This window comes from Leptinotarsa decemlineata, unplaced genomic scaffold (assembly GCF_025532065.1).
Source record: "Leptinotarsa decemlineata unplaced genomic scaffold, Ldec_3_MD MMD2_tig00003335_RagTag_RagTag, whole genome shotgun sequence".
In the NCBI taxonomy this organism is placed as follows: Eukaryota; Metazoa; Arthropoda; class Insecta; order Coleoptera; family Chrysomelidae; genus Leptinotarsa; species Leptinotarsa decemlineata.
This window is the reverse complement of record NW_027412587.1, coordinates 3,485,115-3,502,039: the sequence shown is the minus strand read 5'-3', so window position 1 is coordinate 3,502,039 and position 16,925 is coordinate 3,485,115. Positions and strand designations below refer to the sequence as shown.

Sequence of the window (16,925 nt, the reverse complement as noted above, 5' to 3'; positions counted from 1 at the left end):
ACCTAACGAGGTCCTTTTAGCTCACAGGACCTAACGAGGTGATTCCTAACACAGGTTGGACGATAGCAAGTGAAAATCGATCGTTCAGCCTGGGGCTTGAACCACCGACCAACACGGCGGTCGATTTGAGTGAGTGAACAAAGCACCCACGTCGAATCGACCGACGTGGCCATATACTTCCTAAACAGAAACCTAAAAGGTAAAAAGGTTGTAAAGTAAAGGGCTTTATCGTTATTGAACTTTCGGTAATCTTCCTCCCGACAATGGAATGTATAAATATATCGTTCATATTAAACCTAGACAGTAGAAGAAATCCCGTGATATGACATATTTAACTGCTGCTGAAGTAAAAGCAAACTTAGTACTAACCGGAGAACCTAATTAAAATCATTGGGTGATAGACGATAACAAGACGTGGCCATATACTTCCTAAACAGAAACCTAAAAAGTAAAAAGGTTGTATAGAGAAGGGCAGTATATTGTTTTTGAGCTGGAGGGATTGAAAATTGCGTGTTCCCAACACCAGTGACAAAATATATGAGGTATATATCATGAGACTAATGAACCATATTAGAGGGAAAAGGATACAAATCATTATTGCCGGAGACTTCAACTCTTAATCAACAGAATCGGTAGAGCCCCAGTTATAGACAAGATCCCTTCTGAAGCGGTAATAGAAGTTAGAACAGCTTCTTATTACATATGCTGAGAGTAATGAAAACTTCTCAGGAATCAAGATTTTCCGAAAACCTGAAACAGCAAGGCTGGTTCTGATACACACATCTGTTGTATCTATAGAAACGACATCTGTATCAAGACCATTTTCCCTAATAAAGATGCTGCCAAAATTATTTCAAAAATAAAACCATTGTCTGGGAAAGACATGCCATGACGCTGAAGATTTCATGGCCTGCCAGGAGGTTTTAGTCGGTAGGAGATCGACACTACTGGATTGAGATAGAAACTAAGCATATGGCGCCTATGATGGGTTTCCTTCCGCCCAAAAAAGGGTTAGGTAAGGTTGTGTTAGGTTAGGTTAAGTGATTCCAAGGGACTTGGGCGTCCTCATCGAGCCAAAAAAAGATGAGTGCTGCGGGACAAGCAATGATTGTCTACCTACCGCCATGATCGCTCGAGTGCCTACAAGCGGCGGACCTGTTTGTTACGGCATCCAACGAATCTAAAAGGGAAATTATCGCCTGGAGATACACATCTGGTGTGCAGGCATGGCTTTCCTAAAATTTCTCCACTTGAGCTTTAACTTGCTTCAACTCACTCACTATTTTGTATCTATCGGTCATTCTTGAACAACCCTTGCTCTTTTCCGACCCCCTGGCTATTAGGGTACCCGAAACTGAAGGCTTTTCTACCTTTCACACTACAGGATAGAGGGGAGGCGGCTGTATCCTTTTTTTCCAGTCGCCTGCTTTTCAAACTGATGCGGAGTTGGAGCGTGATGCTTGCGTCCCCCAATCCTGAAATATAGCACCATCACGCTGAAGAGATGCATGGCACAGTGGTGACTAAGTGTGCTTCGAGCGATGTCCACCGGAATGGGTGACCTCCGGCGAGGATTTTAGCCTTATCCCTGCACGCTCTAGCTTTAGCTACTCGTGAGAATGATATGGTTTCAAATATAAATGAAACTGTAAATATACCACGAAACCTCACCGATCAGAAGACGTGACAAACCGAAAACCGGGCGATGAAATCCGCTTGTCCAAAAGCTGGAGGGTTGAAATTTACTTGTAGCAGAAGAAAAGCGTGGTCCGCCTCTTCAACAATCGGAGTGCTGAACCTTACGTGGGATGAAGACAGCCAGAGATGATGAGGGAAACGAGGAGGTAACTGCCGAACCGAAGAGAATCAGAGAAACAACCAATAATATCTGACCAAAAAAGTCATGGTTAGAGTTTGAGAGGATGACAGATAGGTACGCCAGGGACATTAGAAAGGTCATTTCAAAAAATAAAATTCCGATGTCAAATAAGAAATTGAAGAATTTAATCCTGAGCAGCGAACCGTCATGAGCTTGCTCATGTCCAATGAAACACATTGGAGCCAGGGCCGTCGCCTTAGGGAGGGGGCCATGGGGCTCCCCACATTAGGGCCATTTCGACTGGGGAAAAAGTTGGAAAATTTTGGGCCGTGAAGATAGAAAAAAATAATAGTGGAAAAATGAATAAAAATTCAAAAAAAGAGAGAAAAGAAAGGGAGAAGTAATAAGAAAACGGAAAGAATCAGGAGAAGGTTGGGATTTCCCAACATGCTTATCTTGGAGTTCCCATACTTTGAAATTCTCAGTTGTTTGAAAACTTCAAAAAAAGTTTAATTTCTCCCAAGTAAGAGAACAGTAGTGAACTGTCCACAAATTTTGAAGTGACAATTTTACAAAATTCCCAACATTATGCTGTTTTTTCGACTTGGAATAGTAAAGAAATTTCAGGCCGTGAAGATAGAAAAATAATAGCAGAAAACAATAAGCACAATAAGTGGTTTCCTTTCATTTGTACTGAATATTCCTATACATGGTGGATATGGTGGAAGACCAAGGACCTTGATCCAAAGTAGAATAATGCCCATTATTATTTTTATAATTACCAAAATTTATTTTTGTTTGTCCATACCATAACGGGCATAAGCATTCAGCCAATCTTTGGATAGCTAAGTAATATTAATTGATTAATTAATAATTAATATATTATAGTAGTAACTAATCCCTCGGCTTTCATTTTTTCGAAAGTTGGGAAATTTTGCTGGTGGGGTTGGGTAAATTTGGATTCTCTCCCCCTCTGGTTTTTCTTTTAGCTACGGCCCTGACTGGAGCGGATGCACATGATAGGAACGACAAAAAAGCCACTACCCGGCACAGGGTGGCGTAAACGAGATAACTGAACACAGAAGTAGATTGGCAAAAGCTTTCTTCTTTCAGAAACTAATCTCTCCTTAAAAAATACACTCCTCTCAATTTATTTTTATGAAACTTTGTAATATGTCATAATTAGGAATAAGATAGCTTTTTCAAAACATGAACTGAACGAAATACTCATAGACATCTTTTATGGAATTTGTTTCTGTTGTTGCATTCAAAAAATATCATAAATGTAAACACACATTTGTTATGAGGAACTGAGTTTTCTGTTTATACCAGTAAGTGCATCCATATTTATAGAACACAAAATTGTACCTTACTCAAAATCTCATTTTACCTCATTACTCAGTCCTTTATTTCATCGAATATGGATGTAACAGAAAATAGTAAAAAAAATGTATCGTCAGTCATCTTCCTCTGACTCATCAGGACTTGAAAGTATTTTTTTAAAAGAAGCAGCCAGCTTCAATATTTATTTCAATTACTATAAGATTAACTGATTGGAAAATAAAAATGATTGCAGTGTATGGTTTCCAGTTATCACTTAGAAAATAATTTAACCACTGACTTCTCATGGACACATTTGGGAATTGTTTCAAAGGTGAACAACAATATTATATTTTTTCACATAACCACTGTCAAAAACTTGCTCACTAGCGTTAGGAAGTGGTTATTCTTGGACCATGTTCTAAGAACAGAGGGCGTTTCAATCGTAAAAATTCATCAAGTTTTCTATTTCGTGTTTGGCCACACTGCCTAAAACATTTGAAGTTCAGTCAGACACAGGATTGGCGGGAAAAGAATTATAGAATCAAAATCGAAACCGTCTAAGAATCTCTGAATCTCCGAGAAGATATAAAAAGATAAATATTTTATATTTTTGAGTTCATTTGTGAATCTTTCAGGTAAATATATTAACAAACTATCTAAACCACCTGCTCTTATCTCATAAGGGAAATATTGTATTGTTTATTTCTGGATGGACTGATTGAAGAAAAATCGAGATTCATTTATTTTCGACTCCATTATATGTATATAATAGACTCATATCGTTAACTTTACAAATAAAGTTAATTATAAGAGCAGTATTCAGTTCCTAAAAAAGCACTTTCCTTCATGTTATATTTATGCAAAGAGTTGAGGCACTTTGAATAATTTTTATTCCAGAAGTTGGCTCCTGAATTCCGAATCTACAACAATGTTTTTTGATATGATAATACTGAATCCACAACATCGTGGACACTTCTCACATGCTTGGCTAGCAGCAACCCGAGGAGTGAGGTTTATTTCAAAAGAAACAATACGAGGGATCGACATTTCTGTACTATGGTAAGTACACTCAACCAATATTTTGTCAAGATCTGAAGAGTTCAGTTGAGTGGCAAATTTACAAGTCCAAATCCAAATTAATAATTGAGGTAAGCGAAAATTGAACAGTACTGGATGAGTCTCTGAATCATATTTGAATGCTGATACCCACTACACAGTGTGCTTAATGAGGCAATAAATATTCTTAGTTCCTCTTCAACTTGCTACCTTTCTTTCACTCTTACTCGATTGAATCTTGGGAATGGACTAGTACACGGTAACTTAATATGTTTTGATGAAATTGTTAATACCGTCAATGTTGTTGAAACCAAGAGCTCAAAAACAAAGCATTTGTGATCCAACCCCAGACAGCACTGTCTCGACCCATCAAGGATTTTATCAGGGGTGATAGTCTAAACCACAAATGCATTGCTGGACTCCATTTTCCTAAAAGGACAAATTTGGAAAAGGCAATGACATCTTTTATGAAGAAGTCATATATGAGATTGATTCGGTTTCTATGACTTCGTGCAGAGTAGACGTGTTTTGAAACCTGGAGTTATTTTTATTGAAATTAAAAATTATTTACTTTTCTTGGTTACAATAAACCTCTCTTCCATTTAATTGTAGGGTAGATTCATATTTATTGTGTTGAGAGTAGAAAGAATACATTATAATGTTAGAACCTGGTAGAAGCCCCCTCCCCATAACTATGGATGGTCTGGGTAATAAGGATAATGTTATAACGGATGATGAATAAGGAACACTTGAATGCACGACAATTGCCACAGAAATTTGTGACCTTCCACTTGAATATGTAACATGAAAAAATAACGTGTTTAAATAACTGGATATACAATTTTACAATGCGACTCATAACTTCACAAGTATAGTTTGAAAAATGAGGTTTATATCATTTATTCAAGTAACACTTCATTGTAAAATTTTCAAAGTTCACAATATCCTGTTCCTACTGAGTATGAACATGCCTGGAGAAGCTTTTGTATAGTGTTGCGGTGTTGTAAACTCTTCGGTGATTATCTCACAGGAAGTGTTACTTGAATATGTTCTGAATTTTCATCAAGTATCCATCAATTCCTTCACTTGGTCCAATTCCCATGTAAAGGAATGATGAAAAATGTACCTAAGTCATTCGATTATGACAAATTGAAGCAATCAGACTCAGCCTTTCGAAGGTTGAAAAAAAATTATGTTATGATAATAACACTGAAAAATGTTGTGAGCATGAGCTTACACAATAGTTATTATAATATATTAAGCAGTAGCATAGAATATCTCGAAAAATAACTTTTCATAGAAATTTCCACCTTACACATATAAATAAATTATGAGCAATTTATCAGTAGAATTCATCAGGTAAAAATTTAATGGAAAGTAAAAACACTCATTTGAATTAATGAAGTATATTAAGTGAAATATATAAAATCTAATATAAAATAAATTGATGGATGAAGCCGTTAGTGCATGGTAGGAGGTCTGAAGTGCAGTCTGAAGGACTAGTTAAAAAAGATAGTCTTTCAGACGGGGTAAAAATGATTCGACGTTTTCAAACCATTCTTACGAATGCAACCACAAGTTCCCTAATCTAAACGATACGGAAATTTTGCACTTTGCAAGCAAAAGTGGGAAACACAATTATTTGATATCCTTAGATATTCATAAACATAAGCATTGCTAATGTAATCTGCTAATTGATCAAATTGATCTAGTTTACCAGTTTTCAAATTAGCGTATCCACTTCGGTACAGGTAAACAAATTTCAGGCACTCAATTGAGTTAGGGACCTCTATTAACACCTACAATAGATATAAAAGGGCTAACATTATGATTTATTTTCATTTTATTGTAATTGTTTGAAAATGTCATAGGACAAAACTGCAGTAACAATATTAGTTACGAATAAAAAGGGTTAAAAACATAGAAAGTTATATTTCTCATTTTCCATAGTATAAAATGAATTGAACAGTGATATTAGTTGAAAATGGTTTCATAATTAGTTAGTTTTATATTTAGCTTTCCAATACTCAGCTAAGGTACATTTGAAGTGGTGCAAAGAATTAAATTTTTCAATATCATATGGTATTTTATTATAGCCTAATAGCCCCTGTGAAATAGAGTTCATAGTACTCGTAAAGTTGTTTTGTGAAATACAGAAGTTATTGTTTCCTCTCATAGGGCAATTGTGAATTCGATTATGAAAGATACTGAAATGATTAGAATATGATAATATGATGGAGTTTCTTCAGAGAGAACTCTGTAACCCTATTTTGTTCAGGTGTCCTCCTAATGCAGAGTATCCAGTGAGAAGTCCTGTAATTGTTCTGAGTTTCTGATCCGATCACTGCTTTGTTGAAGCAGTTCTGTATGTTTCCAGTTGTATTTTCCCTGGAGCCACCGGTAGACAGCTGTTTCAGCCTATTGGGCATCGTCAGTACCGGGCGGGCGGTCCTCGATTGAAGATAAAATGAGAAAAAACCAAGAAAGTACTTGATAAAAATAGCTGCGTAAACGCAAGCGAAACATAAGTGGAACCACCTATTGGTGTGACACCCATAGGTGAACACGTAACGAATACCATTTTACCAGTATAGTAAGAAGTGAGTCGAGCAGGGTCAACTGACTTCCGAACACGTAACAGCACACCTAGATAATAACAAATGAGATTTTGTCGAAACGTTGGTGAAATTAAAGATAATATCACATACACGGATCAAATACCCGGAAAAACCAGTTCAGCATAAATATATATATATATATATATATATATATATATATATATATATATATATATATATATATATATATACCGGGTGTCCCACATTTTATGTGACAGGCAATAATATCTGGTTTGTTGAAGGAGATACACAAAAATGTTTCATACAAAAGTTTTAGGAGTTCATGAGAGCTATATTTTGATATAATTTTTAAATATACAGGGTGTTTGGTGTAGGTGCTACAGACCAAAATTCCATTTTTTAAAATAGAACGCCCTGTATATCATTACATATTCAGATGCTACGTTAAATTCTGATATCATTTCATGTTTGGTTTTTGAAATTCGGTTACGGCGTTGTTGAGTTATTGCACTTTTCCTTAAATATAAAGTTTCAAAAAAACTTATTTACTCGTACACGAATCCAGTCTATATCTTTTATTAAATTGAACTAGACTACTACTGAATACAAACCATTATTCTCACCTCTACGATACGATATCGATATCAGTTGAATATAATATTGAAATTCTTGAGAATGTGACTAACTTGAGGGTGAATTGCTTTATATTGCACAATTTCATCAAGTAGCTTATGCTTGTTGATGCCATAGTAACAAATGTTGTTGAATTGTATCTACTTGTCAGTTCGATTCAGTGATTCTTTGCAAAACAGTAACTGTGTTCTTTGTGCGAAAACTCCAGTATGCCTTTCGCGTTTAGTCCAAGTGATTGCATTGATATGTTATTAATTTTTGGGGAATGTCAGAAAAACTGCCGTCAAGCACAACGTCTATACCAAGAACGTTTTCCAGACAGACCCATTCCGTCACGAATGACTTTTTCGAGAGTTGTAGAAAAATTGCGAACTGGGTCATTTCCTTCTACTATAAAGCATCGTCATCATACGAGATCTGTTAGAACTGAAGATTTAGAGATCAATGTGTTGGCTTATATTATTATTCATCCACATGTTTCTATCCGTACTCTTGCAGAAGAAGTTAGTGTGAGTAAATCTAATGTACAGAGAATTCTGAAAGAAAATAAATACCACCCATTCAAAATTCAGTTGGTGCAAGGTTTGAAACCCACGGACTTTGAACGACGACTTGAATTCATTGCTTGTATTCAGGTAATATTACATGAAAGTCCTAACATATTCAGTCAAATTTTGTGGAGCGATGAATCGCGATTCCACAATAATGGAGTTGTGAATCGACATAACAGTCACTATTGGTCTCAAGAAAATCCCCACTGGGTCCGCGAAAGTAATTTTCAAACTACTTGGGGTATTAATGTATGGTGGGGATTGTTCAATGGCCGCATCATAGGACCTTACTTTTTCACTGAAAATCTCAATGGATTGCGATATTTACATTTTCTAGAAAATGATTTAATCCAGTTGATGGAAGATATTCCCATAGCAGAACGACAAGGAATTTGGTGGCAACAAGATGGTGCTCCTCCTCACAATTCACAGGTTGTTACTGAATATCTGGATAGAACGTACCCAAATAGATGGATTGGTAATAAGGGTCCAATTCGGTGGCCGGCTCGTTCCCCAGATTTATCACCGCTTGATTTTTTCCTATGGGGTTATTTAAAAGATATTGTTTTCACTACTCCCCCTTTGAATGTGGATGATCTGAAAATGAAAATTCGACTAGCGTGCAGTGATATTACGCCTGATATTATAAGAGCGACTTGTACGAGAGAAGTGATTCGACGTTTCGAAGCCTGTATAATATCTAATGGGCATCACTTTGAACAATTTTTATGACTTATTTCTAGGTACCTACCATTCTTATGAAATGATTTATCAAGTTATATTATTTACATTGTTATTAATTAAAGATTTGTTTTCGAATACACCTTTCAATTTCGCAATTGTTTCATATTCAAAATGATTCCTGACTGAATTCCACAACTCAAAATTGAAACCATTACTTCGAACACCCAAAATTTTGACTAATTTTCATGTGATCTGATGCAGAGAGAATAATTGTATGAGATATTTTTAAAAATAATAGTCGTTCTCAAGACTTTACATTTTAAGCAATAACTCAACAACGCCGTAACCGAATTTCAAAAACCAAACATGAAATGATATCAGAATTTAACGTAGCATCTGAATATGTAATGATATACAGGGCGTTCTATTTAAAAAAATGGAATTTTGGTCTGTAGCACCTACACCAAACACCCTGTATATTTAAAAATTATATCAAAATATAGCTCTCATGAACTCCTAAAACTTTTGTATGAAACATTTTTGTGTATCACCTTCAACAAACCAGATATTGCCTGTCACATAAAATGTGGGACACCCGGTATATATATTGCATTTCACAATAATCATTATACATTTTGACGACACTGTTTTTTGGATTCCAAATTTCAAAATTTATAAAATTTATTTACATGTTTGTTAAAATTGGTTCAATAATGTTACACACAGTTTATCGACTAACATTGAGGAAATCTAAATTCAAAGATGTCATAGTAGACAGAGCATTGTAAGTGAGTTTTCAGTTTTGCTTTAAAAATGGCTATTGGAGCTTCTTTGATGCATTCTGATAGACCCTGGACACTACAAAATGAACGAAATATTTTTTTTATCAATTGAATTATATTTGTTTTGTTGTTGAAAAAAGGTTGATGAATTCACAATTTTGAATAAACTTATTGTCGTTCAAATATAATATGAATAAGAGAGGGCCCAATACACTTTCCTGAGGAACTTCTATATTAAAATTTGTTTCGTTTGATAATTCATCATTTACTATTATTCACTGCGACCTATTCAACCAATAACTTTTGAACCATGATACCACATTACCAAACATGCTATAATTTTAAAATTTTCCGAGTAGAATTGACAAATTGATTGTCTTGAAAGCTCTTCTGAAGTCAAGAAACGCAGCTACTACGTACTTGTTATCATCAATGGATAACCTTCATTTAGGTAGAGAACTGCAACCCTCTTCTCGACGCGCTTGTCTACGACCAAGATGCTTTCTTTTTTTTAATACTTTTATTAACCCACAGAATTAGGCTTGACAATTTCCATACCTGCAACTATCGACGGGACATAAAGATTTATTATTATTGTTATGAAGTAGACAGCTTACTTCATTTCCTGAGGACGCCACTTCGGTTGGGAAAACGCGCGTCGAGAAGCGTGTTGAAATTTGGGAACTGATCATTTTGGATTTATCGTATGCCATAGGTTCCAGTTCCACCGTTTGTTAGATACAGCTAGTTGGAAGGTTGTCCCACATGAATGTTTTGACCTATAAACCTGATGGACAATCCATCTATAGTTTCTTTGAAGGTGGTTGACAATGTTTCGTGGTGTATTTCATCAGTTCGGACTTTTATTGTCTAATATAATATAAATTGATTTGAAATCCCTGAAAAAAATAAAAGATTAACTGAAAATAACTATTTTATTAAAACAAAAATCTGAAATTACAAGGAAATAACATACAAGCTACAACCAGAAAATGAAGAATTGAAATATTAATAAAAGCTGAAAATAAAAAAATATTAACAAAAATGAAAAATGAAAATAAAAAGGTTCCAAACCAAGTTACGTCACGACTTTTCGATTGTTATTATCCACAATCATTTTCGGGTGATAACTGGACTTATTCCTCCGAGATCTGACTATTTATAGGTCATTCGGGTGCTTTCACCTATCCCCTCTTTCCTCTTTCCGCTTCATTGGTTTTAGCGGGAGATGACCTTTTTGGCGGGAGTTTTTCGCTTGATAAGAGGTTTCCATATGTTACATATCTCTACGTATATGGACAAACTATACGCGGCTTCCTTGAATTTTCTCTTTGTGGACGATTTCAGCTTGAGCCCACTTGATATTATGTTGATGAGTCCCAACATGCTCTGCTATTCCGGATTTGCTGGTTTCTCCTCGCTGTCTGTATATCGAAAACCCATTCACACAGAACAGTATCTGAACCAGAAATCCAACCACCATCAATCGACTAAGAGAGGAATCATCAAGACTCTACTAGACCGTGCTTTCGAGCTCTGTAATACAAAGGAAGATCTTGAAAAAGAAATAGGCATCATCAAAAATGACCTTCAACGGAATAGTTACTCCAGAGTGATGGTAGGACAGGCTTTAGCTAGAAGACAGCAAGAGCTCCACAAGGAAGACAAGCCGCCACGACCAGTACTTGTACTCCCCTACATCAGAGGATTATCGGAAAGGATAAGAAGGATTGGGTCCAAGTATAACATCAGGACCTGCTTCAGATCTGGGAACACTATCCGTAGCAGCCTCACAAAAACCAGGCCACCAAACGCGGACTGCGATTCCAAGAATTGCATTTACCGGATACCTTGCGAGTGCGGCGAATCATACATCGGTGAAACTAAGAGGCCATTGAAAGCTCGCATTGCTGAGCACAAGAAACACACACAGCGAGGAGAAACCAGCAAATCCGGAATAGCAGAGCATGTTTGGACTCATCAACATAATATCAAGTGGGCTCAAGCTGAAATCGTCCACAAAGAGGAACACTGGTTTAGGAGAAAATTCAAGAAAGCCGCGTATATGTTGTCCAACAACGCATTTAGTCAAGCTAGCGTAGAGATACGTAACATATGGAAACCTCTTATCAAGCGAAAAACGACCAACTCCCGCCAAAAGGTCATCTCCTGCTAAAACCAATGAAGCGGAAAGAAAAAAGAGGGGATAGGTGAAAGGTGAAAGCACCCGAATGACCTATAAATAGTCAGATCTCGGAGGAATAAGTCCAGTTATCACCCGAAGACGATTGTGGATACTAACAATCGAAACGTCGTGACGTAACTTGGTTTGGAATCTTTTAATTTTAATTTTTATTTTCCATTTTTGTTAATAATATTTTTTAATTTTCAGCTTTTATTAATATTTCAATTTTTATTTTCTGGTTGTAGCTTGTATGTTATTTCCTTGTAATTTTAGTTTTTTGTTTTGATAAAATTATTATTTTCGGTTAATCTTTTATTTTATTCAGGGATTTCAAATCAATTTATATTATATTAGACAATGGAAGCCCGAACTGATGAAATATCCATCAATAGGTTATTGCCTTCAACATATTCACAAAGTTGGCGGTTAACATTTCATAAACTTTCAAAAAATCGCTTTGCCAAAAATCGCTTAACGACATCATAAGCTGACAAAAGGCAGAAAATTGAAATTTGGAAAACATGAACACCATCAATGTATAAATTACAAAACTCTCTATCGATCAGTATATACCATAACACACTAGAATAAATATTTATTGAGCTACAAAAACGCATGACATTAAAACGGACGAAACTTTTGAACCAAGCAACAATTAATTTAAAAAACAAAAAGAATTGTGGTGAACTTCTTAGTATAGAAGCGAAGAACAGATTTCTACCTAAAAATGGTCTTTAGATTCTTTTTTTATTTGTATGGTTACCTATAAAAATATTTTAAAGTTATTCCCTACTTTTTAATAGGAAAAGTTAGTTTGATACCTCAGCTATTCACACCTAACTAATGAATAATTTTTTTGTGAAGTCAGTCAAGTGATATTTTTGTGGTTTTACAATTAGTCACTCTATTAAAAAAATCATAGCGTAATCAACAAGTAATAACAAATCAAGAGGTTATTTATACATTTTTAGGTTCTTCATATTACAACTGAAAAATTTTTCATTTGATTCATAGTGTTTGTAAACACTAAGGCTATTTTCAACATTTCATCACAATCCATAAAAAAACATTGCGATAAAATGTAATAAAAAACTAAACGCATGTCTATTCATTTCCAAAAACAAATTTTCCTATGATTTATGGAAAACCAGATTTCAACAGACAGATCTGTTTTGTATTGCAATAACAAGAATCCTAATTTTACAGATGAAAATTTGAAAGTTAACCATCTTAACAAAGTTGTTAATTTAATATTCAGTATTAGTGTACCACAATACACATTTGGAGTTATTTTCTTAGCTGTTTTTCAAATTTCATCTCATTTTACTGTTAGGTAAATTATATTGTTGAATTATTTAGGTAAATTATATTACTGAATTACTTTTCAATATCATGCTTTTCTTTTTTTATCCCTCAGCAACCAGTTGGCAAATTTCATTACTACTTCCTCAAAGGATCCTAAAAAACGCTTTTCATTAAGACTATCAGCTATACTACTGAATGGAACTGTGAAAATTTACAAAGAGAAGGTTCTTCTTCTCCAAGGTAGGAATCTTTGTTTTTTTTAATGTTACAAAACACTTCAGCCTAATAAAGATTTTACATTATAGTATTTGTTATTTATATTCTTTCATTTGCAGGCCAGGTTGTTTCTGCTTTACAGATTATTCATATTCCAAGTGGTTCCAAAGTTAGGTAAGGTTTTCAAAATGAAAAATGACAGGACACATTACCAACTTATTAATATTTGTTATAGATTAACTTCGGTCCATGCAGAAGGTAAGTATTAGGAATCTGATTTTTATAGAAATGTTTGTATGCAATTCATTGTCTGTCATAGTATCAACAATTACAACATTTTTTATTCGTGTCTGCTTTTAATATCTTTTCTAAGGTCATTCTATTTCAAATTTATCAGCTTTGTATTGAATGTGTTTGAAAATTGATGATTATAATTGTATTGTCAACACTGCCTTGTAGTATATTTTGTAGAAATTTTCAATAAACGTTTCAATGTTGATGAATATATCTTAGTTCTGCCTAATGCACAAAAAGCACAAAGATAACAGCTCGAACTCGGCTCAAAGTTATGCCACTCGTCTCACATTTAATATTCCTCTTTCTATCCCGTCAACAGCACAAATTAAAAACTCGATTCTTTATAATAGCAAAAAATATTTCAATCATCTCCCCCTTTCAATCAGAAAGTTAACCTGCTACAAACAGTTTCGAAAAGAGTAAAACAACTTCTGATATAATTGCAATATAATTGCAACTATAAAATTTTTTATCACAGACTTTTACCATAGACTTTTTGAAGTGTGCTTGAGCCAAATTAATATCTTGTTTCAATTCTCGACCTTTATTTTAATGATTCAGATTGTTTTAGTTCTTAAGCCTGCTTTGTCAACAAAACCCAAACTTTTATGACAATAAAGCATTTCTGACTCTTCTAAGAATGTTTGGGTATTCAAAATTCAAGAAAAAGTAATTTTTATGTAATCCATTTAATTCCCACAGGACTTTTTGAAACTCCTCCAACTCCAGTAGTGAAAATCAAAACAAAACGAGGCAAAAAACAAATTGTTGAAACACCCACCGCTGTAGCATCAATACCAGAAATAGGGTTTCGAGAAGAGGAATTGCAGTTACCAGAAATTGAAGGTTTCATTCCCCAAGCTACGAGCGACTTGATTTCTCTGAGAGAAGAGGCACCTCGAAGAAGTGTAATTCATAGTATTCAATTTTTCTGTTTTTTCATGTAGAAAATAGCTTCTGTTCAAATTGCTCATCTTCCCTGAATTTTCATTTGAAGCTCATGAAAGGTATATTTTATTAGAATTGTAAATTAGTAATGTCAGACGATTGATGATTTTTTATGTTATGTTACGTTATGTTTGAGATTTTCAAAATATAAACCAACTTTTGACATTGGAAAATTAAATATTATTCATATGCAAATTTATAAAAATTGGAATAATATGTATTTTCCATCAAATTTACATTTTTCACATTCAAATTCACTAATTGCAATAATTCATTTTGACATTGAAATAAATTAAATAATATTCAACAGGAGGAACATGCATTGGAAGAAGAAGGTTTTGGAGTATTAACAGGAAAAGAGTTGGAAATGGAAATAGATTCACTATTTCCCAGGTAAGAGATTATATAAATGTTTAAAACCATTTTAAATAATTATTTAAAAATTAATTTAGTACTTCCACAAGTTTTAATTTGGAACTTTGTTCATTTATTTGTTTGTTAAATCAGTTTGATGAATAATGATTTTAATTCCTAAAAAAAGATAATTTTTTGTAGGTATCTCTAAGGTAATCGTTTCATGTTGTCATTTCTGAAAGGAAAATATATCAATCAATAGCGAATGTTATGTTAAATATACAGTGCATTTCTTTAATGTCCCCCCCCTTTTAATTTTTGAACGGGTCAACTCAAAAAATTGAAAATTGGGATAATGAAATTAATGCATGAATACTTTATTTTGAAGTGAAATTGACAGATGAAACTTTCCCAGATGGCGACTGGGCGCCATCTGGAAAAAAAATTGAAAAGGGGGTCTTGTGACACATCATTTTGAAGCTCCTGATGAATACTTCACAACCCTAGAATATAATGTCAGTATCTTCGACTACTACAAAATGATGGAACTTTTGATAATTGTCTGAATACATTGACATTTAACTACATAATATGAGATAATAAGTTTGAGGTCAGTTCAGAAGATGCTCGAAATGGTTGCCTTGAACTTCTTGACATATGGCCTATCCGATATTTCACGCCGAACATTTTCGAACACAGTAACGTTAATATCTCTACAAATATTTATTATTCTCTGCCGTATATCCAATAATGAAGCAGGTTCAGTTTCGTACAACTTTTGCTTCAAATAGCCCCATAAAAAATTCCAAAGTTGTCAAATCTAGCGAGAGGGCTGGCCATTCTGTAGGACCTCGATGGCCAATCCAACTACCGGGAAAAGTAGTATCCAAATAGTTTCTTACTTGTCTGGAGTGATGTGGTAGTGCTCCATCTTGTTGGAATACAATAAACATATCGAATTCATTAGGATTCGCTTCGACGATTTCAGTGATGAGAGGGTCAATAGTAGTTTCCAGCATATTCAAATATAGTTCCCCTGTTAAATGTTGATCAATAAATAGAGATCCTACAATATGGTTTCCCAATATTCCTGCCCAAACGTTAATTTTTTCTGGATATTGGGTATGTGTTTCCCGGAAAACGCGAGGGTTGATGTCACTCCAGTAACGGCAATTTTGTCTGTGAACATTGCCGTTTAAAAAAATGTACATTCGTCACTAAAGCAAATATTATGGAGATAGGTAGGATGGTTTCCGTCATGATTTCGCAGAATTCTGTTCTTCGATAAGGGTCGTCTTCAGTTAATTGGTGTACCATTTTAATTTTGTATGAATGATACCTATTCCTCTTCAAAAGTCTCCACACGGTAGAAGGAGACACCTCACAAACATTCGCGACGGAATAAGTAGACTGTTCAGGATTTACTACCATCTCACCAATTATTTGCACTTGCTGTTCTTCCGGAATGGACGGATGACCTGAGGGCTTTTTGTTATGTACACTACTGGTAGTTGTGAATTTGGATACAAATTCCCTCAAATATTTTCTACAGATAGGACGATTTGGAAAACGTTCATTGAAAATCCTTTCGGTCTCGTGAAAGTTACGCGTCGCACCGTAAATAGAAATCGTTTCAGTTTTTTCTTCCAATGGACGAGAATTGACCATTGTTGACGTGGTACCTTTCTACTAGTAAAACCGAAAACTAAACGAGAGTATTTTAACTAAACAATGATGTTCATTGTCGAACTGACACTTTTTGTCGTTTTTATAAACAAAAAATAACTTAAAACCTTATCAGGTTATTGGAATTGCCATATGGCAGATAAAAAGAAATCGATATTAATGTGTTTGTCTTCAGGAAATTATTGAACAATCCGCTATTTTGTAGTATGTGAAGATATTGACTTCATATTCTAGGGTTGTGAAGTAGTCGTCAGGAGCTTCAAAATGATGTGCCACAAACCCCCCTTTTCATTTAATTTTTTTTCCCAGATGGCGCCCAGTCGCCATCTTGAAAGTTTCCTCTGTCAATTTCACTTAGAAATAAAGTATTCATGTATTAATTTCATTATCCCAAATTTCAATTTTTTGTGTTGACCCGTTCTAAAAATAAAAGGGGGGGACATTGAAGAAATGCACTGTATAATACCCGCAAAATGATTGAGTATTGTTATGAAGTAATTAGGTTTT

At 34.6% G+C, this 16,925-nt stretch overlaps 1 protein-coding gene across 2 annotated transcripts in view; it reads left to right on the top strand.

Moving 5' to 3' along the window:
- Positions 1-3,619: 3,619 nt before the first annotated feature.
- Positions 3,620-16,925, top strand: part of LOC111501861 (uncharacterized) — a 31,702-nt gene continuing 18,396 nt past the window's right edge. Inside the window, exons 1-7 of one of the 2 annotated variants that reach the window (XM_074177956.1) lie at positions 3,620-3,777; positions 4,040-4,201; positions 13,030-13,157; positions 13,253-13,307; positions 13,369-13,391; positions 14,133-14,338; positions 14,689-14,771. In XM_074177956.1, coding sequence (XP_074034057.1) covers positions 4,071-4,201; positions 13,030-13,157; positions 13,253-13,307; positions 13,369-13,391; positions 14,133-14,338; positions 14,689-14,771 — 626 coding nt within the window. In that variant the 5' untranslated portion in view covers positions 3,620-3,777; positions 4,040-4,070. The remainder of the gene's footprint in view (positions 3,778-4,039; positions 4,202-13,029; positions 13,158-13,252; positions 13,308-13,368; positions 13,392-14,132; positions 14,339-14,688; positions 14,772-16,925) is intronic. The other variant, XM_074177957.1, reaches the window with a different exon arrangement.